Below are 24,177 nucleotides of genomic sequence, written 5' to 3' on the forward strand. Positions count from 1 at the left end.
ATTAACCAAAGTAGAAGATATTGACAGAATCACACAGAGAACAATTTATATTACTCCAAAGTAATATAGGAGAAATTGGTCAGTTTTAACAATATATAAAAGACCCAAAATCACAAAAAAAGGAGTAGGGAAAATGCACATAATATAAAATGAAATATTTAAAATGTGCAAAAACACACATATATCGTCATAGAAGGAACCTGACCTAGATGCTTTTGGGGCTGAATTTTGTGTAGACTCCAAAGAACAGAGAATTGATATATTATTAAAAATATTTCAGATTATAGAAAAAGTAGGTGCATTCCCCAATTATTTCCTTACCCTAGTTTTGTGAAAATAATATGACCCAAATAGCAAAACAAACAAAAGACATTGACCTATTTTTCTTTTGACTATAGATGAAAATTCTAATTAAACTATTTTCTAGAGAACCAACAGCGTATTGATACAAGTATACCATCAATGCAATTAAGGTTATTCTAAGAATGCAAGGATAGTTCAACACATGACAATCAATATAAGCTATTAAGCCAACAAATTGGAAGAGAAAAATCATTCTGTAACTATATGCTCAAAAGATATTTGGTAAAATTCATCGGTCATTTCCAGGACCAGCTACAAGTGGATAGGAGGTAACCTTAAAAAAGGAAATAACTTAGGTGCATAAAATCCCAAATCCAACCACAAATGTGTTTTTTGGAGCTATGTCTGCAGTAGCTATTGACTTGGAAAGAAGGAACCAGACAGAGATAGTTTCCCTTGCCTTGTCTGCAACATTATTTCAGAGATTCTACATAAGATGACAAGAAAATAAAGTCACAACATTGGAAAAAATGAGTCAAATTTATCATTATTTTCAGATGATATGAATGTATATAATCAAAGTAACACTATGAAATATAGTTATACTGAGCAAGATAATTTGGCAATTTAGCTGAATAAGATAAAACTGATAACTTTTGATTATGCTACTTATAGTTAATAATTTTGATGTAATATATTTTCTACTTACTGTTCAAGATTCGGGTTCCATGCATTTCAGTCCACAATCTGTGCAGCACTTTTCTATTAATGGGCACTCAGCATCCTTCAGGCAACTGGGCTTATGAATCTTCTCACATTTCAAGGGCTTGGGTGGGCAGAAACCTGGTTTGACTTTATGGGGTAAAATAAGATACTTGATGTTGAAATGCTTGGTCACAATCTGAGACAAATTTGGAGAATCTTGGGAATCTCAAACAGAGTTTTGTTTTGATTGAGTTTCTTACCTTCTCCCTTTCTCCCTTATAATAACAGCAGACTGGATGAGGTAGAATATCAACTTTCTACGGGTTAATAATTTGAGGAATATCAAAAAAGTCTTGCCATCTCTAATGTATGCATTATGATAGGACACCTGCCTGCTTCTACAGAATTAGTGGATTCAGGTTATATTATCCCAGAGTACCAGAGGTGGAAGAAGTCTTAAGAGAGCACCCAGAACTTTTCTTGTTTTGTAAATGTAGGAGTTGAGGACTATATAGGAGGAAGTCATTTGCCTAAGGCTGCATAGAATGCCCATGGAAATGTTGAAGGCTGTCAAAAAGAGTAACTCTTGACACCGTAACATAGTGTACCTTAAAACACAGACACTCCCTAGGACTACATGGGAGAATAGTACTAGATTAGAGCTAGCTTCTACCCTACCAGCATTTGCTACTAATCTTTTCCCCAGCCTACTGGGGGGATGTGACTACGATGCTCACGCTCTGGAGTTCTGTGCAGACACTAGAGGTTATTAGGAATACACCTAATGGTTATGAATTTTATAATGAATCGGTGAAGATTGTCACCTTGTAGGTCCCTAGAGAATGAGACTCATAATAACTAAGTTTTCTCAAGAAAGAATGGAGAGTGATACCATGCATGATTGGCTTTGAAGAGTAGCACAATAATCTTCACAGGTCAGGAGGTCCACAAAAGGGCACTGGCTGGGCACTGAAAAGGGAAAGGTTCCCAAGCTTCCTCGAAGGTCAACCCAAGGGGCATCTGAGGTTCAGGACACCCCCATTTCATAGGAAAACATGGTGTCCTTGACATACGCCCAATAGTCTTTGGGAGGTGTATCTCCAGTCCTCACCTTTCCAGACCTTGGCGCAAACAAAACCACAGGTGGAGTCGCAACATTTATCCGTCTTTGGACAATCGATGTCACTTTTACATGAAGCTGGACACTCCATACGGTCATCGAAAGGAAAGAGTGGGCACTGTCCTTTCTTGACTAAAACAAGAACAGATGTGAGTTTCTTCATACCCCACCCCATCTCCCCACCCTTCAAACAACTTTTCCTTCTCTTCAAAGCTAGTACTTCTTTCTGCCACTTGGGTCATCCTATCCTATCCATCTACAGTAGACTGTGGAAGAATATCGCCATATGGTGGGATATGACAGAAAGAGTGCTAGATTTTATGCCTGAAGCCCCAAGGTCAAGTTCCAGCTCTGCCACTTAACAAGTGACTTCAGTTTCCTTCTCTGTAAAATAGGGATATTATGTAAAATCTACACAAATCAATGTAAGCTATTTTAGGATATTTGGTTTTACTTTGAATCAGATGGGGAGCCATTACAGTGTTCTCAGTAGAGGAGTGACATGACCTGACCCGGCTTTTTTTTTTTTTTTTTTTTTGAGACAGATTCTCACTCTGTCACCCAAGCTGGAGTACGTGGTGTGATAGCTCACAGCAACCTCAAAGTCTTGAGTTCAAGTGATCCTCTTGCCTCTGCCTCCTGAGTAGCTGGGATTATAGGCACTCACCACAATGCTTGGCTAATGATCCATGTTTTTAAAAGGTCATTGTGGCTGCTGTGTTGATAACAGATTGTAAGGAGGACAGAGGCAGGAAAATCTTTTAGGAGGCTGTTGTCGCAATCCAGGTGAGAAGATGGAGCCTCAGATCAGGGTGGCAGCTGCAGAAGTGGCAAGAAGTGGTCAGATTCAGGGTCTACGTTCAAGGTGGAACTAAAATTATTTCCTGGTGAGGCAGTGCTGACAGCAGCCACGAGAGGATGGACAAGAAAGTTGACGCCTCGAAAGATGATGACAGTGGGGACCATGATCAAAATGAAGAAACTAGCACACGGAAAGATGGAGAGAAAGAAAAAATGGCATGTGACAAAAATCAGAACAACAGCAAAAGGAAATCTGCTGTCCCTGGAGCAGCAGGGCATCCCTGGCAGTGCAGGGGGTGGGGGATACTCTGGGGAACCCCTGGCTGTCCTACCAGCTCACAGAGCTATGAACAGAATATCCAACAGACTGTCACCTTTGCTTGTACAGAGTGGTTCTGCAAGTTTTATAGCCACATGGTAGGTCCCGGAGACCTGACAGACCACAGTGACTTCCATCTCTTCAAAGAAGGAAGTAAACCCATGTGGGAGGCTGAATAATACAAAAAAAAAAAAAATGGCAGCAAACAAATTGTTCAGCTGCAAAAGGGCTTGGCCTCCCATCACTGGGAGAATCTCATTCTGGCCATGGTAAGGGAACAGTTCATGGCTGGAGAGCACATCTGTGGGACTGTGGTCTCTGTCTGCTTTCAGGATGACATTATTTCAATGTGTAATGCCAGCTGCCAAGCAACCACAGCCCGAAGCCGGGATTCACTTGAGTGAGTGCTTACCCTGCTTCCCAGCACCGTCACGGAATACAAAACTCACACAGACAGCGTCAAGGACACTTCAAGCTTTGGAAACACAAAAATCATGATGTGAAAGTACACAGGCTGGCAATAATGCATGGGTGTGTGTGTGTGTATGTGTGTGGTTGTCAGAAATGGATGAGCGGCCCCCAGCCAGTCCTTCCATTGCTCACTGCAGGGACATCCCTGAGCCACATGCTCCGCTTTTGCACTCATTCCTGGAGGATGGATTCCACTAGACACCTGCCAGCACCGCTGACTTCCTGAAGAGGAAAAAGAGCAAGCACGACTTTGTAATAGACAAAGGTTGCTTTTTAATGGCGTTGTGTGTATGTGCTTGGGGGGATCATTCAGTCTTTTGTTTTGCTGTGTGCTGTCCAGACGCCTCCGGGGCACCCTGCTGTTCTCTTCTTATGCTGTGTGAGGGGCAAAGTGATCGCGTTTATATCGCACAGCTGTGGATAAGAGATACCAGGGTTATGAATGTCCCTGCATCCAAGAAAGGCATTCTGTTAGAGAGTCCCAGGATGGCTGTCAATGCTCTCTTCTAGCCCTGCCATTAAATTATTGGAACATTTTGAAAAGTAAAATAATTTCCTGATTTAAGGGATGTTGACTGAGAATGAGAGGCATCAAGTGTGGTTTCCAAGTTTTTTCAACCTACATGAAGGGAACTATGAATAGAGGAGGTCTGGGGTAGGGGAATGAAGATAAATTCTGTTTTAGAAAAGGTAAGTGTAAGGTGTCTGTGAGATCCAGGTGGAGGTGGAGGTACATAGCAGAGTTTGAATGTCAGATCTGGGCCGGAGCTCCAACTTGGTGGGTCATTGGGACAGAGTAGTTAAATCAACTCTAAGGGACTGTGTGCATATCTACTGATTGCAAATTCTACCAGGGCTTCTCTGGGCCATTTCTCACTCTGTGAGGGTGTGTTTGACTGTCAGGTTGCCTCTGACCCCCTCTATATAAATTTTCCACAAATCCGCCCAAGCCCATTTCTCTGGCTTTGCCTTCCCAGTGTTCCTGGGAGAGATGACGAAGGAATCACAGCATCACGATTCCTTAGAGCCTCCCACAAGGGAGGCTCGTGGTCTCTGTTTTGTCAAGCCAGGCCACAGCACTCCCTTGACCTTCAGGCTCATTGAGCTGTGAAATTAAAATTCCAACTCTACTCCTGACCGACCGTGGGTCCTTGGGCAACTAACTGTTTACCTCGCTGACTCTATTTCCTTACATACAAAGCAGTAGTGACAGCAGCCCTTTTCAGCTTGCCTCGCAGAATCAGAGGTCAAAATCTTAATGGTGCCTCATAAACCACACAGCACTGCATTTTGAAGATCAAAATTCACCATCTCGCTTGTTAGTAAACCCACCCCCTTGGACGGCTACCATGTCAATCTTTGTGTTTTTGATCATGTACGTTCCTACCAACGACTCAGTGAAGTGTTTGCTGTTATTCCAGCATGACAGGGGAGGGAACTGAAACTCAAAAGAGGTGAAGGAAGTTGTCTTCGGTGGGAAGGGATTTTAATGGAGGTGTTGTAAGACACTGTCTCCCAACATCACTGGTGATGACCATTCCGCTAAGGACTTAATCCACAACCTTCCCCTCTACCCCAATCTACTCTCCTCTGCCAGTGTCTACACTTATTCCATGAGACTCCAGAGACGGCTATTCTACAGCTCATTCTTGGTTGAATCCTCAAGATGAAAATCAAAAGGTTGTAATGGGCAGTGCCCATAGCACAGCGGGTAGAGCTCCGGCCACATGCACCAAGGCTGGCAGGTTCCAGCCCGGCCCGGGGCCACCTAAAACAACAATGACAACTGCAACAACAAAAAAATAGCCGGGCGTTGTGGCAGGTGCCTGTAGTCCCAGCTGCTTGGGAGGCTGAGGTGGAAGAATTGCTTGAGCCCATGAGTTTGAGGTTGCTGTGAGCTATGACACCACAGCACTCTACCAAGGGTGACAGCTTGAGACTCTGTCTCAAAAAAAAAAAAAAAAAAAAAAGGTTGAAATGCTGAGGAAATACTTTCTTCCAAGGGAGTAGATGTGCTTTTCAAGTTTCATTGGCCAAACTTTATTAGCACTTTTTTTTTTTTTGAGACAGAGCCTCAAGCTATCCCTCTGGGTAGAGTGCCATGGCATCACAGCTCACAGCAACCTCCAACTCCTGGGCTCAAGCGAGTCTCCTGCCTCAGCCTCCCAAGTAGCTAGGACCACAGGCGCCCGCCACAACGCCTGGCCATTTTTTGGTTGCAGCCATCATTGTTGTTTGGCGGGCCCGGGCTGGGGATTCGAACCCACCACCTTAGGTGTATGTGGCTGGTGCCTTAGCCGCTTGAGCCACAGGCGCCGAGCCACTTTATTAGCACTTTATGTACACTATGTCATTTTTCCCCCCCAGAACAGTTCCACAGGTAAATACTAGTATTCTCTTCATTCTATAGACGAGAAAACTGAAACTCATCATGGCAAGCAGCTGGCCCAAGACCACCTAGCTAGTGAATGACAGAGCTAAGACTTGAACCAAGGAAATTTGACCTCAAAGTCTGAGCCTATATCCTCCCTGGTATACTATTCCTAGTTAAACTAGGCCCCCCGACTGCCAGGCTGTGAGTCTCACCGACTAACAAGCAGGCTTTCTCGCAGTCTATCCTTCTGACGAAATTGTTGGCATTCCCTTCGCAGCTCTTATATGCAAACGGTTTGCAGAGATTTTCATTAGTGTCAAAATACCAGCGCTGTATTTTAAGCCTACACGTCCCTTCACTCAAGGGCAGGGTGCAGGGTTCTGAGGGCAGGGAACACAGAGAGAAGAACAAAATAAATAGAGATGAAATGAGGAAGTCAGGTCCTCACCCGTTGTCATAGCTCAGGGTATCATCATCAAAGTCATTGAAAAGGCCACAGTAAAACAAACGAACAAACAAAAAACCCTAGTCTGAGTTCTATTACTGATGCATGTAGCCCCTTTAAGAGTCACTGATTCCTTGCAAATAGTATTATGAAAAGCATATCAGGAATCTTGTACTTTGGAGCCAATCTTTCTTCTCTACTGCTCTGAGCTTCAGGAGGACACGACTTACAGATCCAAGAAACAGACAGGTTGGGTTTACTGTCTGTTGCATTGCGGGAGGATGTTCGTCATAGACAAACGTGAAGCAGCTCAGGCAGAAGCTGTTGGAAAAAAAATCTAAAGATGTGGCATACTCTTCAGGTGTGGGACACAGCTACGAGAGGGACTGTACCTAACCAGTTCAAACATTGTGACCTGGTTGTTTGTACCCTCACAAAAACCTGAACTGAAAAAGAGAGAGAGAGGAAGAATCTAAAGAAGTGAGTGTGTGCTCTCAACCCTGGGTGCTGTCAGAAAGTGGGGCAGTTCTATGACCGGGCGTCCCACTGAATCTTAACCTTACAGAGGGAAGACTAGAGTGAGGGTAAAGCTGTAACTGGCAGAGAAGCATAAGTCACCCATGTGATGGGAGAGGGGGAGGTGCTGTGTGTCTTGTAGGTTTCATAGTGATCCTGTTTTTGTCTCAGTTTATCACGATCTCAGAGTCATCTTGTTTGGTAGACCTGTCCTAGGAAATTTTTTTACAAGGTCAGACAATTAAATTCATCCTTAAAAAAGTGCTACGTACTTTATGGCTGAATATCACCGTGGTCACCTCAAAGTACTCCCCTTGGCCATCTGGTGACCATAGTGATATCCAGCAATGAGGTACATAGGACATTTTGTAAGGCGAGTTCGTAAACCTAATTGTCAGGCCTTGCATGACGAGAGTTCTGATGGCCATTCCAGAAAGAGTTCCAAAATTGCTTTGAAGCGTGGACGAGGCACTGGTGTCAGTGATTAGCTTCCCAAGGGGTGTACCTTAAAGGTGACCAGGGAGATGTTCAACAGCGAGATATGTAGCACTTTTTCTAGGACGAGTTTGTGAACTTACTTGTCTGACCTCCAACAAGGGATCCATGTGGCTTAGCTGTGAATGTCAAGTCAGTTTTCAAACATTAGGGGATACTTTTTGCTTCCTTGGTATTTCATTCCTTTCACGTATCAGGCACTTTGTTAGGCATGTTGGGTTTAGAATTGCAATCTGGAGCAAACCCTCCCTTCTTTGGACACTTCCCCATATTACCCAATCAAACCCCAAATCTTATAATAGATTGTTTGTAACAGCTTCTTACTGAGATGCCTCATGTTCATCTATGGTGAGTATCCTGCATTGCAACAAGTAGTAAACCCAACTTCTTCAATTGCAGGTGTGTCCCTGGCGGTCTTTGTCCAAAGGACATGGACAATAGATATTTGCTGAATAAATGAATGAATGAGACTGGAGGCGGTGGCTCGTGTCAATAATCCTAACACTCTGGGAGGCCGAGGTGGGAGGATCCCTTGAGTCCCGGAGTTCAAGAGCAGCCTGAATAAGATTGAGACCCACTGTCTACTAAAAATAGAAAAACTAGCCAAGTGCAGTGGTGCACGCCTTGAGGTCCCAGCTACTTGGGAGGCTGAGGTAAGAGGATCTCTTTTTCTTTTTTTTTTGAGACAGAGTCTCACTTTGTCACCCTCCACAGAGTGCCATGGCATCATAGCTCACAGCAACCTCCAACTCTTGGGTGTAAGCTCTTTTCTTGCCTCAGCCTCTCAAGTAGCTGGGACTACAGGCGCCTGCCACAACACCTGGCTATTTTTGGATGGAGGTCTCGCTCTTGCTCAGGCTGGTCTCAAACTTGTGAGCTCAGGCAATATCCACTCGCCTCAGCCTCCCAGAGTGCTATGATTACAGGCATGAGCCACCACACCTGGCCTGCAAGAGGATCTCTTGAGCCCAGGAGTTTGAGGTTCCTATGTGCTATGACACCATGGCACTCTAGCCAGGGGCAACTGAGTAAGATTCTGTCTCAAAAAAATTTTTAAAAAAAGAATGAATGAATGACTGAGTAAATGAATGAAAGAATCTATATAAAACACACAGTTCCCTGAGTTACCAGAAAACCTCCTAGAGGACCAAAAAGCCCCAAAATGACCCCAGCAACTAGTCTCTTGACACAGAGTGAGTATGCAACAAGTATTAGTTATTTGTAAATAATTGAATTTGGACCAAGGAAGACTAGCATCAATATTATCTAGTTGGTGGCTGCTATGCCTAGACTCATGGTTTGTACTTGATGGTTGGGAGTTGAAGAAGAAAATGAGAAAAGTATGACCCTGGCCTCTTTGTGCTGCCAGCCAGTCAGGTATGGGCTGAGCAAAAAGAGGGAAACCTCAAAAGGTAACTCTACCCTCAATCCAGACGCTACTACCTTGATAGGGATCCATGCACCTCCTCCTACAGCCAAAAGTGCAGCACTTCAGGGATTCCTCGCACTCAAAATCCGCTTGGCAGAAGTTGACCTGTTTTAAGAAACAGTTGACTCTTTCTGGGATGCACGTTCCTGGTTTCTCTGCAAGAAAGAAATGCCCAAACTCACATCCCTTGAGAGTTTTAGCTCTTTGCCTCCAACGGCCAAGGCGAGTATGAAATTCTCTCAGCCCTGTCCTCTAGCTTCAATTTTCACATCTTGATCTGCTTCTGTTTAGGAGATCTATCTCTTATCACTCTTAGTCCGTAGAGGGGGTCTGAATCAGGGATTCATGCCCAGGAAGAACTTAAAGAGCAGCAACTTGGATTCTAGGGCAAGGGGTTAGGTAGGGCCCTCAAACGGCCTTAAATTCAGGAACACCCCTCTCTTCTAGAAACCTAATAGTTTAGTGCTTAATTCCTTTGCCTCTAGTATCTCAGCTGACAGGGAAAATCAGTTAAGGAGCCCTGGAAACATCAAGGAAATAGGAGTCAGGAGGTTTACCTTTGGCCCTTGACTCCTGTGAACCCAAGACCAATCTGAGTTTGACTATATGACTTCCAAGTTACCTCTAAGGAGGAAAGGAATGGTGGAGTGGAAGAAGGACAGTCTTAACTGTCTTGAGATCCTGGCTCCAACACGAGCTAGCTAAATATCTTGAGAAAGTATTTTATTTTTTCTGAGTCAGAAGTTTTCCACTTTGAAAATGAGAATGGCAATCCCTGCCTTACGGGCTGCTGGTAAGAGTTCGGAGGAATGATCTTCATAATGCACTTACCACGGCACCTGGCACAAAATAAGAACTCAGAAGATTTGGAGTTACTTCTTCCCTTTCCAGGGTTAGACCTGGCTCCTGGATTTCAGTGCTTGTGGTAGGCAGAATGTTATAGTTGCACCCCCAAGAGTCCCATCCTCTGGCGATTGACTCAAATAAGAATCTAGATACTACTGTGAAGAGACTGAGCAGAAAAATTAAAGTCCCACGTTAGTTGACCTTAAAGATCAGAGAAGAGCCAAGTGGACCAGGCCTAACCAATTTGGTCCTTTAAAAGCAAAGTTTTCTTCTGGCTGGTAAAGAAGATGTCGGAGAGATTCAAACTATGAAAAGGATCCAGATGGTAACTTGGAAGATGGCTGAGGCCACGTGCTAAGGAATGAGGGTGACCTCTAGAACGGACAACCAGTAGGGAGCCTCAGTCTCAAACTTCAAGGAAAGGTTTCTGCTGACAACTCGTGATGCTGGAAGAAGATCCTGTGTACCAAATGAGAACTACAGCCTTGTCTGACACTTAGAGCTCAGGCTGCTGAGGACCTGAGCTAAGAACCCAGATGCCCCATGCCAGACTCCTGACGTACAGAAAATGTATTGCACAACCATAGATGGATAATATAGTGCTTGGTGTGGCTCTGTGGCTGGAAAGTGGACATCTCTTCTGTGGAATCTGACTAAAGAAGAATGATCCCCCTGGATACTACTGAGTCTTGGAATTAGAGGACTTCAGAATTGGAAGTAACATACTTACCGTTAGCGCCAACCCCCTGATATCGCAGGTTTTATAAAAACGAGGCCAGACAGGACAATAGAGTGAATTAAGGGCAAGTCTGGAATTTATAGTCCAGGAGTCACATCAGAAGCCCCACCTTCCCTGAAGATCGGCCACTGAGAGTTTTAGCACTTTCTAGCTACACTTCCTATCCTTCCTGGCACCCTTAATGCACCCTCCAAGTGTGGCTTGAAGCTAAAGAGAATATGTGGTTCCTAATTTGGAGCATACATCCAAATCATCTATGCATCTTCCAGAAAATACAGGCTCTGGCTTGAATCAGAATCTCTAGAAAGAGAGGCCCCTGCTAGTGAAAAAGGTGATCCTGGAACAGGGAGTTGGGCACCAGGATGTAGGCTTCTACTCGGGAACCATTGTTCTAGGTTTGGGCAGAGGGAGAGTTAATAAAATCCAAAAGAGACACTTCCATAGTGGTAAAGAGGCATAGAAAGGGTAGCCTTGGGATTGTGCAGACAAACCAGGCCACACGGGTATTGAGGTCAGCCTCCCTCCTGCTTTCAGGAGCCTTCTGTGCCTTTGGTTGAGTTTTAGTCATGGTAGCTCCTCCCCCACTGTCAGCTTGAGTTCTCTTTTAAAACTCTCCCCCCCTGCCTGCTTGGCCTTTCTCAGCCACTTGCCTTGTGTGTATACCCTCCTTCCTGATACCCGCACCCCAGGGCTCCCTCTTCATCTACTGGGAGTTCTGACTTCATCTGTCTCCTGGTGATCACATCTATTCCCATGACATCGACTGTGATTCCCACATCTCTCTCCAGGCCAAGCCTCTATTCCAAACTGAAGGCACTTATTTCCAACTGCCTGGAAAGATCTCATTTGGGCATCCTGTGAGCACCTCTGTTCTAACACGCTTAAGGCAGAGCTAGTGTCTCATCGTGTGTAGGCAGCACCCCCTTATTCTCTGTCCCCCATCTTGATATTTGGCATCAGCAGGTACACTCTTTAGAATCCAGAGATTCATTCATCTCTCTCTGAGACCCAGCATCCTATTAGTTATGGGTTTTGGTCAACTATCTCTGAAATTTCTCTCCAAGCCCCTGTCCTCTCCCTCTGCATGGCCACTCCCTCAGGTCAGCACCTGAACTCACCTCCCCTTCTTTCTTTAACTATCACATCAGCCTCCTCACCAGACCTCTCTCCTCAGGCTCAAGCCTGATGACTCATTATTTATTTATTTATTTTTTGATAGCGACAGAGTCTCACTCTATCGCCCTCAGTGGAGTGCCATGGCAGCACACAGCTCACAGCAACCTCCAACTCCTGGGCTTAGACGATTCTCTTGCCCCAGCCTTCTGAGTAGCTGGGACCACAGGCGCCCGCCACAACACCCAGCTATTTCTTGTTGCAGTTTGGCCGGGGCTGGGTTTGAACCCACCACCCTCAGTATATGGGGCCAGCACCCTACCCACTGAGCCACAGGCACCGCCCAGAGGACTCATTAATTTAAAAACAATTAGTCAGGCGGGAAGGCTCACACCTGTAATCCCAGCACTTGGGAGGCCAAGGTGGGTAGATGGCCTGAGCTCACAAGTTCAAGACCAGCCTGAGCTAGAGAGAGACTCTATCTCTAAAAATACGGTGGGTGCCTGTAGTCCCAGCTACTTGGGAGGGGCTGAGGCAAGAAAATCACTTGAACCCAAGGGCATGAGGTTGCTGTCAGCTAAGACGCTACAGCACTCTACCAACAGTGACCTGTCTCAAAATAAATAAATAAATATAAAAATAATTAAACTTGGAAAAACACATATCAGGAAAAGTTAGGGAAATGATTTGGAGGGATCAGGTGAGGAAAGGACTTGGAGGGTCAAGGCAGTGAGCAGGGTAGCTGTCTACCCACAGCCGAGGTGGCTTCATCTGACACTAGTCCTTGCCTCATGTCCAACCCTCCATCCCCAAGAATGTCTCCTACAAAAGAAGTGCGGCAGCTTTTTTGAACCCACGTTGGATTTTGTTGGTCAGCGTCGCAGAGGTCTGGTCCAAAGAGAGAGAGAGAAGCACCAGGAAAGCTACATTCCTCCAGGAGAGGGCGGAGATGTGGAGGGGAAGGTGCCTGTTGAGGATGAGAAGAAGAGAGGCAGGAGTTAGGTACCATCTAGAGAGGCCAAAAGTGCATGTAGATGACCCACCAGATTCCCTTAGTTCATGGACAAGAAAACTGACGCCCAGAATGCAGCAGGGATTTGTCTGAGGTCAGAGGGTGAGTCAGGGAAGGTCTAGGACATTCAGTTCCAGGACCCTATCTGATGGCCCCATATTCTGCCATGGTGCTGTACTTTGTCCTAGCCAGACACGGCGTGTGCTGTCTTGCTCCTGGGTAAGAGGCCACACTTGAATGATCACAGAAATTTGTTGGGAACACCTGCAGGGCTGATTTGCCCACAGTTGCTCCTGGTTCAACCCCAGACACTAGTGAGCATCTTGTCTTTGTTCCCCTGAAAAACAGAAGCTGATGTTATGCGATGTTCCAGAAGGCCCCTACTGGATCTCGCTCCGCAGAAACAGAGCCCAGATGACCTTGGGTTAATCAAGAGAGTCCTCTTGGTCTTCTGTTGCTACCCAGGCTTAGTATTTTATGAGGCTCCCAGACAGGATAAACAGATGCTCCTTTCTCACTTATTCAAGCCCTCATTTTCCGTATCTCTCTCTCATCTATAACCCGTAGTGTAGTTTTTATGTCAAGGTGTAAAAATGAATAATGGCCTACTGTATTAACTCCCAGAGTTTCAAAAACTTCCGTAAGTTCAATTTTTTTAGATGCCACTTAAAAGTGAGATCATGTGGCTCAGCGCCTATAGCACAGTGGTTAGGGCGCCAGCCACATACACCAAGGCTGGCGGGTTTGGACGCAGGCTGGGCCAGCTAGACAACAATGACAGCTGCAACAGAAAATAGCCAGGCGTTGTGGCAGGTGCCTGTAGTCCTAGTTACTTGGGAGGCTGAGGCAAGAGAATTGCTTTAGCCCAAGAGTTTGAAGTTGCTGTGAGCTGTGATGCCATGGCACTCTACCGGGTGTGACATGGTGAGACTCTGTCTCAAAATAGAGAAGTGAGATCACGTGATATTTGTCTTTCTGTGCCTGGCATATTTCACTAGCATAATATCCTTCAGGTTTATAAGTACCTATGTTGTGGCAAATGATAGAATTTCCTTCTTTTAAAAGGCTGAATAGTATTCTATTGTAAATACGCAAGCATCCCCCTTTCTCCACATCCTTGCCAACATTTTCTATCTATTATCTTTTTGATAGCAGCCATGCTAACAGCTGTGAGATGATATCTCATTGTGACTTTTATTTGCATTTCTCTGGTGATTAGGGATGTGGGCATTTTCTAACAAACCTGCTGGCGATTTCTGTGTCTTCTTTTAGGAAATGTCCATTTAGGTGCTGGGAGAACTGGATAACCACACGTAAAAGACTGAAACTGGACCCACACATTTCACCATTTCCAAAAACTGATTCAAGATGAATAACAGATTTAAATCTAAGGCGTGAAATGATAAATCCTAGAAGAAAGTGTGGGAAAAACTCTCAACGATGTCAGACTGGAGAAAGATTTTATGAAGATGACTTCCATGGCTACTGCAACACCAACAAAAATAAAGAAATGGGACTCAAACTTAAAAGCTTCTGCACAGCTAAGGACACAACAATCAAAACAAATAGATAACCTTCAGAATGGGAAAAGATATTGCATATCTATAGGGAACTCAACAAAAAAAATCAACAAAATCAACAAAAAAAATAGTTAACAATCCCATTTATCAGTGGGCAAGAAATATGACCAGAACCTTCTCTGAGGAAGACAGACGAATGGTATATGTAAAGCATGGAATATTATTCAGCCATTAAAAAAGATGGAGACTTTACATCTTGTGTATTAACCTGGATAAAGTTGGAACTCATTCTTCTTAGTAAAGTATCCCAAGAATGGAGAAGCAAGATTCCAATGTACTCAATTCTAATATGAAGCCAGTAGACAGTCTAATATACACCCACAGAAGAGGAAAACTCAAATCAATTCAAGGTGGGGGGAGGGGAAAGGAAGGAACTAGGAGAGGGGTGGAGGGTGGAGGATGGGTGCGCTCCTATGGCGCACCCCTTGGGGGGGGACACAATTATAAGAGGGGCTTTTACTTAACAGATGCAAACAAAGCAACTTAATTTGTTGTACCCTCAATTAACCTGAAATGATTAAAAAAAAAAGTTGGGCAAGAGACATGAACAGAAAAAAGAAAAAACGTCTATTCAAATCTTTTGCTCATTTAAAAAATCGACTTACTTGTTCTGCTGCTATTGAGCTGTTGAATTCCTTATATGGAGGAATGTATTTACATTATGTAGCTTAACTCCTTATCAGATAAATGATTTGCAAATATTTTCTTCCATTCTGTAAGTTGTCTCTTTGCTCTGTTGATTGTTTCCTTAGCTGTGAAGAAGCTTTTTAGTTTGATGCAGTCTCATTTTGTCTATTTCTGCTTCTATTCTACTTTCAGGATCACATCCAAAACAATCATTGCCCAGGCTCGGCGCCTGGAGCTCAAGCGGCTAAGGCGCCAGCCACATTCACCAGAGCTGGTGGGTTCAAATCCAGCCCAAATCTGCCAGACAACAATGACAACTACAACCAAAAAATAGCCACATGTTGCGGCAGGCGCCTGTAGCCCCAGCTACTTGGGAGGCCGAGGCAAGAGAATTGCTTAAGCCCAAGAGTTGGCGGTTGCTGTGAGCTGTGATGCCACAGCACTCTACCCAGGGCGACAGCTTTAGGCTCTGTCTCAAAAAAAAAAACACTGCCCAGACCAATGTCATGGAGCTTTCCCCCTATGTCTTCTAGAGGTTTTATAGTTTCAGTTATTACAGTTAGATCTTTAGCCCAAGTCCATTTTGATTTATTGTTTTATATGGTATGTATGGGACAAGAGTCCAATTTCATTTTTCTTCACATGGGGATCCAGTTTTCCCAACACCATTTATTGAAGAGACCGTCTCCATTATGTGTTCTTGACAATTTTGTTAAAAGTCAATTGACTGTAAATGCATAGATTTATTCCTATTCTGTTCCATTGATCTATATGTCTGTTTTTATGTCAGTACCATGTGCTTTTATACTACAGTTCTGTAGTATATTTTGCAATCAGATAACGTGAAGCCTCAAGCTTTCTTCATTTTGGTCCAAATTTCTTTGGCTATTCAGAGTTTGTTGTAACTTCATACAAATTTTAGGATGTTTTTTTCAATTTCTGTGAAAAATATCATTAAAATTTTGATAAAGATTGTGACCCATTATACATAAATTGAATAACCCAAAGGAAACTGATAAATTTCTAGAAGTAGGCTTGGCGCCTGTAGCTCGGTGGCTAGGATGCCAGCCACATACACTGGAGCTGGTGGGTTTGAACCCAGCCCGGGCCTGCCAAACAACAATGACAACTACAACCAAAAAATAGCCGCACGTTGTGGCGGGTGCCTGTAGTGAGCTTCTTGGGAGGCTAGGGCAAGAGAATCATTTAAGCCCAAGAATTTGAGGTTGCTGTGAGCCGTGATGTCACAGCACTCTACCGAGGGTAACATAGTGAAACTGTCTCAAAAAAAACCTTTTTTTTCTAGAAGTATATAGCCTACCAAAATTGAATCATGAAGAAATATAAAAGCTGCATAGAGAAAAAAAAATTAAGAGATTGAATCAGTAATTAACTCTCTCATCAAAGAGAAGCCTGGATTTGATGGGTCCACAGCCAAATCCCACCAAACCTCCACTATAGAACTAATGCCAATCATTCTCAAATCTCCCCCCAAATTAAAGGTGTGGGAATACCTTCAAATTCAATCTACAAGTCCAGCCTTATCCTGATATTGAAGCTGGACAAGAAGACTATGAGAGGAGAAAATTACAGGCCAATGTCTCTCAGAAACATAGATGCAAAAACTCCTCAACAAAATACTGGTAAATTGTGTTCAACAGGACATTAAGAGGATTGTTCGCCACGATCAGGTGGAATTTATCCCTGGCATAGAGAGTTGGTTTAACATATACGAATCAATACACATGACACATCGTCTTAACAGAAGGAAGACTATAATTCACATGATCATCTAGTAGATGCAGAAAATGGAATTCAACATTTTTTCATAATAAAAATGTTTACAACAAATGAGAAAGAGAAGGAAAACACAAAAAAGGCCACATATGACCAGCTGTCACACTCAAGAGTGAAAAGTTGAAAGCTTTCCTCTACGATCAGGCACAAGACAAGAATGCCCACTGTCACCACTTTTGACCAATGGAGTACCGGAAGTCCTAGCCAGAGTAATTAGCAGGAAAAATAACTAAAGGTCATCCACATAGGAATAGGAGGGGAATTGCCTCTGTTTCCTGATGGCATGATCCTATCTATAAGAAGACCGTAAAGTCTCCACCAGAATACTGTTAGAGCTGATCAGGGAATTCAGTAAAGTTGCAGGAAACAAAGCCCACATACCACATCAGTAGCGTTTCCACACACCAACCACCAACTATCTGAAATACAAATTAAGAAAACCCCCTTTACGGTAGCACCGAGAAAATACTTCAGGGTAAAATCAAACAAGGAAGTAAGAGATCTGCACTCTGAAAACTACAAAGCATTAATGAAAGAAATTGGAGAAAATACAAACAGATGGAAAGCTATCTCATGTTTAGAGATGGGAAGAATTAATATTGCTAACAGGTCCACACTTCCCAGAGCCTACCTTTTTGCCCAGCTTCCCCCAAAGCCAGAGGCTGCTGTTTTGCAGTAATCTCAACAGCATTTTGCAACTGAAAGGCCAGGGAGCTGGGGTTGAGGGAGGGGGCAATGAGGAATTTTCAGATTACAAACTCCAGGAACTACAGGTAAGGCCCCACTATGATTGTACTACATCCTACAACCCCCTAGGATTCGTCCCCACTGAGCGCTCACCCAGTCCCAGCCAGTTCCATGGCTGAGAGCTCCTCGCTCACACCCCTCCTCCTCTCAAAGGCATGGCCTGCATGTTCTGGTACAGGGCTGCTCAACCAGAAATGTGCCTTTAGCTTCTGTCCCCAGGCAGGAGATCTTGAGGACAACTAGCTCCATGAATCTCTTTAATGCACCTTGCCCTAAGTTCAGGCAAAGTGACACTCCTCCAAAAACATCATCTCCTAAATAAACTCCTACTCAGCTATCTACATTGTGACACTGAAAAAGAGAGGTATTCTACTGAGTACCAAGTACACCGTGTATATTTCCATAGTGTGTCGTTTAAATATTTTAGACCCGTCTAATTTTTTGTCCTTTGGAACTATCGATAATTGAAAAAAGTGAGTTGAGGGCTCTCAACATGGCCATAGATTTATGCCTGTAATTCTATCAGAGCTTGCTTTATATACCCTGATTCTATTCATTTAGGTAAATAAAAACACATGCCTGGTGCAGCGAATTTTTTATCATTATCCAATGACCCCTTCTATATCCCCAAAATGAATCTTTATATTTGAGTTCTCCAGTGCCTGATATGACTCTAACCAAACCTTCTCTTTTTTGTGTGCCTTTATTTAGTCTCATTTCCATCCTTTTGTTTTTAACCATTCCGTGGAGTTCTGTTTTGTGTTTATTTTTCGAATAGTGTAAATCTACAATGTAAAAATCCATTCCAGCAATCTTTACCTAGGAAGTGACATTTGAGGACACGAATGACGTATGTGGATTCCTTTCTACAGTCTTATACGTTTGCTACACTCTGTTTTCATTATGCCCAGATTCTGTACTTGGAAATGTGTCTCCTTGCTAAACTGCGTTTGCTACCCCCAGAATCAATACTCACGATGCTTTTGCAATTACTCATGAAGAGAGGCAAAAATTTGCAGCCCCCAAATATGCACATTTTCCAGCTGAAGTCTTCTTTCTTGTTTCAGCTTTCATGCTGTAAACAAATATCCTTTTTATAGTCTGGTTAGTGCTGCATCTTTTCCACTTTTGTGTTTTTTCTGAGTGATTTAGTTGTTTAAAATAACCCCCAAGAGTTGTGCTGAAGTGCTATCTAGTATTCCTATGTGCGGTTCCTAAGTGCAGGAAGGCCGCGATGGGCCTTGCAAAGCCAACATTTCACGTGTTAGATAAGCTTTATTCAGGCATCAGTTATAGTGCTATTGGCAATGATTCGAGGTTAATGAGACAATATATATTTTGGCTGGTGTAGTGGCTCATGCCTGTAATCCTAGCACTCAGGGAGGTCAAGATGGGTGGATTGCTTGAGCTCAGGAGTTCAAGACCAGTCTGAGCAAGAAAGAGATCCCATCTCTAATAAAAATAGAAAAACTAGCCAGGCATTGTGGTGGGTACCTGGAGTTTCAGCTACTTGGGAGGCTGAGGCAAGAGATTCTCTTGAACCCAAGAGTTTGAGGTTGCTGTGGGCTGTGATGCCACAGCATCCTACCCAGGGCAACAGAATGAGACTGTGTCTTAAAAAAGCAAAAAACACATCGACCCTTAAAGAAAGATGGAGACTTTAGCTCTTACATGTTTACATGGATGGAGCTGGAACATATTCTTCTTAGCAAACTATCTCAAGAATGGAAGAAAAAGTATCCAATGTACTCAGTCTTACTATGAAAGCCCATTTATAGCCCAAGAAGAAGGGGAAAGGGGAGAGGGAGGGGAGGAGGGAGGATGGGGGGAGGGAGAGTAATTGGTGGGAACACTCCTATAGTGCTTCTTTTTTTTTTTTTTTTTTGAGCCAGGGCCTCAAGCTGTCCTCCTGGGTAGAGTGCTGTGGCATCACAGCTCAGAGCAACCTCCAACTCCTAGGCTCAAGCAAGTCTCCTGCCTCAGCCTCCCAAGTAGCTGGAACCACAGGCACCTGCCAGAATGCCCAGCTATTTTTTTGGTTGCAGCTGTCATTGTTGTTTGGCCGGCCAGGCTGGACTCGAACCTGCCACCTTAGGTGTATGTGGCTGGCGTCTTAGCTACTTGAGCCACAGGCGCTGAGCCTACAGTGCTTCTCATAAGGGTACATGTGAAATTTACTAGGTATAGAATATAAATGTCTTAACACAATAACTAAGAAAATGTGGTGAAATGTGGTGAAGGCTATGTTAACTGGTTTGATGAAAACATTTCAAATTGTATATAAAACCAGCATATTGTACCCCATGATTGCATTAATGTACACAGCTATGATTTAATTTAAAAAAAGACAAAAAACAAAAAAACCCAATATACTATATTACATAAGATGTCTTTAAACAGAAGTACACAAGGTTATGTGGCAAGAGGCTCACAGGAAACTAATCTTGTGTCTTCCCAGGAGCTCAGTTATTTGCTAATTCTGTATTTGCCATGATTTTATAGAACACAACTACCATAAATAATGAGAATAATCTCTATTTTTATTAGTTTTGCTTTTGTTGGCATACAAATAAGTAACCTCGAACTCTCAATGGCTTTCCACAACAAAAGTGTTTTCCTGTTCAAGATACATCCAAGTTGTAAGTTGCCCACTGCCTTTGCCAGGCAGGGGCTCTGCTCCAGGCTGTGGGACTCAGGAGCGGTCTCTGCCCAGATCAGGCCCCTTCCGTGGCCGTGAAGAAAAACAGAGGAGCTGGCAGAAACCCGTAACGTGAAACTCACAATGCTTGTGTTATATCTGCTCATGTTCCCAAGGGCAAAGCACAGCTTACGGTCAAACCCAGAGTCAATGAGGCCAGGCTGCTCGTCCTTATGGAAAAGGTTCTGGGTGTCGTGAGGCAAGGGGCAGGGATGTAATCCTCTTAAAGGAAGGATGGAATGCATAATTGTGAAGAATAACCTAACCTACCACTATGAGTCCTATTTTAATTCTTTAAATGCTTTAAAATGTAATTTTTAAAAAGTATATATACATAGGTGTACCAGGGCTGTCCAGAAAGTATCCAGCCATGCTCCAGGCAAAAGAGAGACACACTTGGCTGTATACTTTCTGGACGTGTGTGTGTGTATTAAAACATGCGTGTATGTGTTTGTATGCATGTGTATTTGCTTGTTTCTTTTCAGGAAATATCAAACTTTACTCTGTTCAGGCTCTGACTCCCCTCACTGGGCCCCTTACCCCGTTGATGGCCCCCTCACCCTCCTTGGGCTCCACCTGAGTTTGCTCCTGTGGGTTGATGGCCCTCTTGGCCTCACTTAGGCTCTGATTGCCCACACCAGGGAAAACCCTTCCTTAGTGTGCTTGGTCCTGGCCTCCCATGGGAGCCCACCCTAAATTCTAGTACATAGTACTGCCAGAATCTTTTTTGCTTTCACCCCAAATTCTAGATATTCTCCTCCATCTCCTTGGGCTCTGACTCTCCATGCCTGGCTTCCCCATACACGGACACCCCCCTCACCCCGCTTAGGGTTTGTTACCCTGTATTAGGTCTTGCCTTCCCACCCCCAGCCCCATGGATACCCGCCTCACCCTCCTTCATTTCCACCATGCACACCAGGCCTCATCACTCCACTTCAGCCCTAAGGCTCTTCACTCAGCTGCTCCCCTGCATGGACGCCCTCCTCACCTCACTGGGTTCTCAGGCTGTGCCAGCTGCCCCCAGCCCTGGGAGCCTTCTTTCTCAGCCAGCTCAGGCTGACCCTGCATGCTACGCTGCTCCCCTCCCCCTCACTGGGCATTCTCCTCACTGGCTTCTGGCTCCAACGCCTGAGGCCAGCTGGCCTCCTACAGAAATGCCCTGCTGACCTGTTCAGGCTCGGCCACCCACACAGAGCCACCATGGCTCCCTTTCCCTTGGGGCAAACGCCTACCTGGTTCTGCCCTATCTAATGGTGTTAGGACTGACTGGTTCAGTTAGTGAACAAAAGGAGAGAAGGAGGAAGAACTACTTTCCTTTTGGTAAAATTATATAATGTGCCAAAAAGCAAACATAAGAACATACCTTAAACATTAATGTTTAATCTGACAAGCCACTCATTAAACTATCACTGAGATTGAGAAGAAGATTTCCGAGACTTGCTGCTCCTTCTAACCTGTCCTTTTCTTTTCCAATCACAGCCTCTGCCTGTCTTCGAGAAGTTTCTTCAATAACTCTCTCACTGTTTTTCCTATTTTCCAAATCTAAGTATTCATTCGCCCAAACGCATATTTTTGTTTTTGTCTGCTTCTGTTCTTCTCAATGGAGTCACTTAGGATGGATTCTTCTGTGTCTCCCTCTTTGTGCTCAACATTCTTTTCATGAGTTTCATCCTCATTGTCGTGTGTAGCTGTATTCTATTCATTTTCATTGCTGTATCACCTATTGCATGAATATGCACCATACCTTCACTCTACAGTGGAGAGCTACTATGAAGAAAGCAGCCATGAATGCTTTCTACATGTTTGTGGAAGCACATGGGCAGGTATTCTTCTAGGTTATATACTTAGGATTGAGATAGCTGAGTTGCAGCCTCTGTGTATCTTCAACTTCTCCAGCGGAGGCCAAACTATTTCCCAAAGAATTTGTACCAACTCATAATCTTACCAGTGGTAATTGAGAATCCCTATTGTTCCATGTCTATGCCGTACATAGTATTGCCAAGATCTTTTTTGCTTTTACCATTCTAATAGAAATGTCAAAGTACAACATTCTAGACTTAATTTGGATTTCTTAAATACTAATGAGGTTGAACACCTTTTCATATCTTTATTAACCATGCATGGATACCCTTTCTTACGATTTCCTGTTCAAGTCTCTTGCTCATTTTTCTCTAAGGTTGTCTGACTTTTTCTTGCTAAATTCTACTGAATCCTAGTCTTTTGTCAATTATGGGTATTAGAAATATCTTCCAGGTTTAAGAGTGATCTTCTAAAAGCTTTATTGGTTTGTCTTTTACATTTTGAATGAATGCTTTTATTGCATGCCTTTCCTACCAAAGAGACATAATCACAGATCCTTTCTCTATGTTTTTCCCCCTCAATGCTCTCTCTTCTTTTGACTGAATTTTCCCTTTTATTCCAATTTTTCTTAATACTCTCTACTAGTCTGGAAGTTTTATAATGCATTTCTATTTTTTTATACATTTCTATTCTTTTAGTGGTTATTCTGGAATTTAAATTATACATGTTTAACATAATTAATTAAATTAACAAGATCTAAGCCAGTCAACATCTTTACCTTCTTTCTGACTAATACAAATTTTAGAATGCTTTAACATACTATCAGTTTTGATTACTTTACTTTTTCCTTTATTTATTTATTTGTTTATTTATTTTTGAAACAGAATCTCACTTTGTCACCCTTGGTAGAGTGTCATGGTGTCGTAGCTCACAGCAACCTTGTAAGAGCCAAACTAATTAACTCAAGTCACAAGTCAAACTACTTCCTTTTGCTGTTTATTCAGAACAATAGGACCTTACCATACCTAGGTGTTACAGTCCACATCCTGACCCCCTCCCCTTTGTCCCACTAGCCCCATTGTGCACTCAGGCCACATCCTGACCCCCTCCCCTTTTTGCACTCTTCACTCTATTCTGCACTTGCCCCACTTGCGACCTTTATCCTTTCCTTCTCATTTGCTCACCTGAGACAAAGAAGACTCGTCCCTGAGCCAATCAACCCTGAACACAACCACCCTGTACCTGTCAATTTAGGACAGACATGGTTTACCTACCAATAAGGGGATGGGGTGGGATGGTCTAATGGGAGGGAAGAGGGAGAGGTATAAAGGGACTTTCTAAATAGTCTGTAAGGGCTGTTCCCACTTTTTCTTAAAGGGCAGCCCAGGCTCTGAGCTTGAATGAATAAAACTCCTTGTGCCTTTGCAGCGATGTTCGGACTCTCAGAATGGTGCTTGAATTGAGTCTGGGGGTTAACAACCTCAAACTCTTGGGTTCAAGCTACCCTCTTGACTCAACCTTCCAAGTAGCTAGGACTATAAGCATCCACCACGATGCCTGGCTATTTTGAGAGATGGGGTCTCTCTGGCTCATGCTGGTCTCTCTCTGGCTCATGCTGGTCTCCAACTTGTGAGCTCAAGTGATCCACTCCCCCCCCCCCTTGGCCTTCCAGCATGCTAGAATTACAGACAGGCGTGAGCCACCACGCCTGGCCTACCTTACTTTTCTTAAACACCACAAATAAAATATTTTTTTTGTCACTGTTAATACATTAAATGCAGAGGGTCCCAAAAAATGTATACACATTTTAAGAAAGGAAAGAAATTACTAAAATTGCAATATTCAATATATGCCAATAACAAAAGATGAGTACAAGTCCCATTTGAGCACCTCTTATAATTGCAGAAATCAAACGTGACTTGAGTATTACAATTTCTATTACAATTCCATAGAATGGTTTACTCAACAACAGCAGAATAAACATTCTTTTCAAGTACCCACAGAGCCAAGAGAAACTGCATCCTGGGCCATGAAACAAATCGCAGTAAGTTTAAAATAAATACAATCCCATCATACAAAGTGTTTTCTTTGATCACAGGGAATCAAACTAGAAATCAGTAACAGAAAGATAACAAGGAAATCTTCAAACATTTGGAAATCAAATAACACATTTCTCAATAATTCATGAGTCAAAGGGAAAGTCCCAAGAGAAATAAGACAATACATTGCATTGAATGAAA

The 24,177-nt window shown here is 43.5% G+C and overlaps 1 protein-coding gene and 1 pseudogene across 1 annotated transcript; one reads left to right on the forward strand and one right to left on the reverse strand.

Annotated features, from left to right (window-relative positions):
• Positions 1-1,015: 1,015 nt before the first annotated feature.
• On the reverse strand, positions 1,016-21,205 carry WFDC8 (WAP four-disulfide core domain 8). Its single transcript, XM_003787822.1, has 6 exons — positions 21,126-21,205; positions 12,534-12,643; positions 8,993-9,133; positions 6,306-6,473; positions 2,120-2,260; positions 1,016-1,155 (listed from the first exon to the last, which is right to left on the reverse strand). The coding sequence occupies exons 1-6, from the start codon at positions 21,203-21,205 to the stop codon at positions 1,016-1,018; spliced, it is 780 nt and encodes a 259-aa protein (XP_003787870.1).
• On the forward strand, positions 3,047-3,751 carry LOC105886766 (annotated as a pseudogene).
• Positions 21,206-24,177: the final 2,972 nt, after the last annotated feature.

This window comes from Otolemur garnettii, unplaced genomic scaffold (assembly GCF_000181295.1).
Source record: "Otolemur garnettii isolate 467f Iridium unplaced genomic scaffold, OtoGar3 scaffold00023, whole genome shotgun sequence".
Lineage (NCBI taxonomy): Eukaryota > Metazoa > Chordata > Mammalia > Primates > Galagidae > Otolemur > Otolemur garnettii.

What these genes read in the sequence shown, in the direction of transcription:
- WFDC8 (XM_003787822.1), bottom strand. Translation starts at nt 21,205, where the DNA reads ATGCAGGGTCAGCCTGAGCTGGCTGAGAAAGAAGGCTCCCAGGGCTGG. An exon ending in CAGCCTGAGAACCCAGTGAG is followed by an intron (nt 12,644 to 21,125) that starts GTGAGGAGGGCG and finishes CATCCTCAACAG; the next exon opens with GCACCTTCCCCTCCACATCT. An exon ending in GAAAGCCTGCTTGTTAGTCG is followed by an intron (nt 2,261 to 6,305) that starts GTGAGACTCACA and finishes TTCTTGTTTTAG; the next exon opens with TCAAGAAAGGACAGTGCCCA.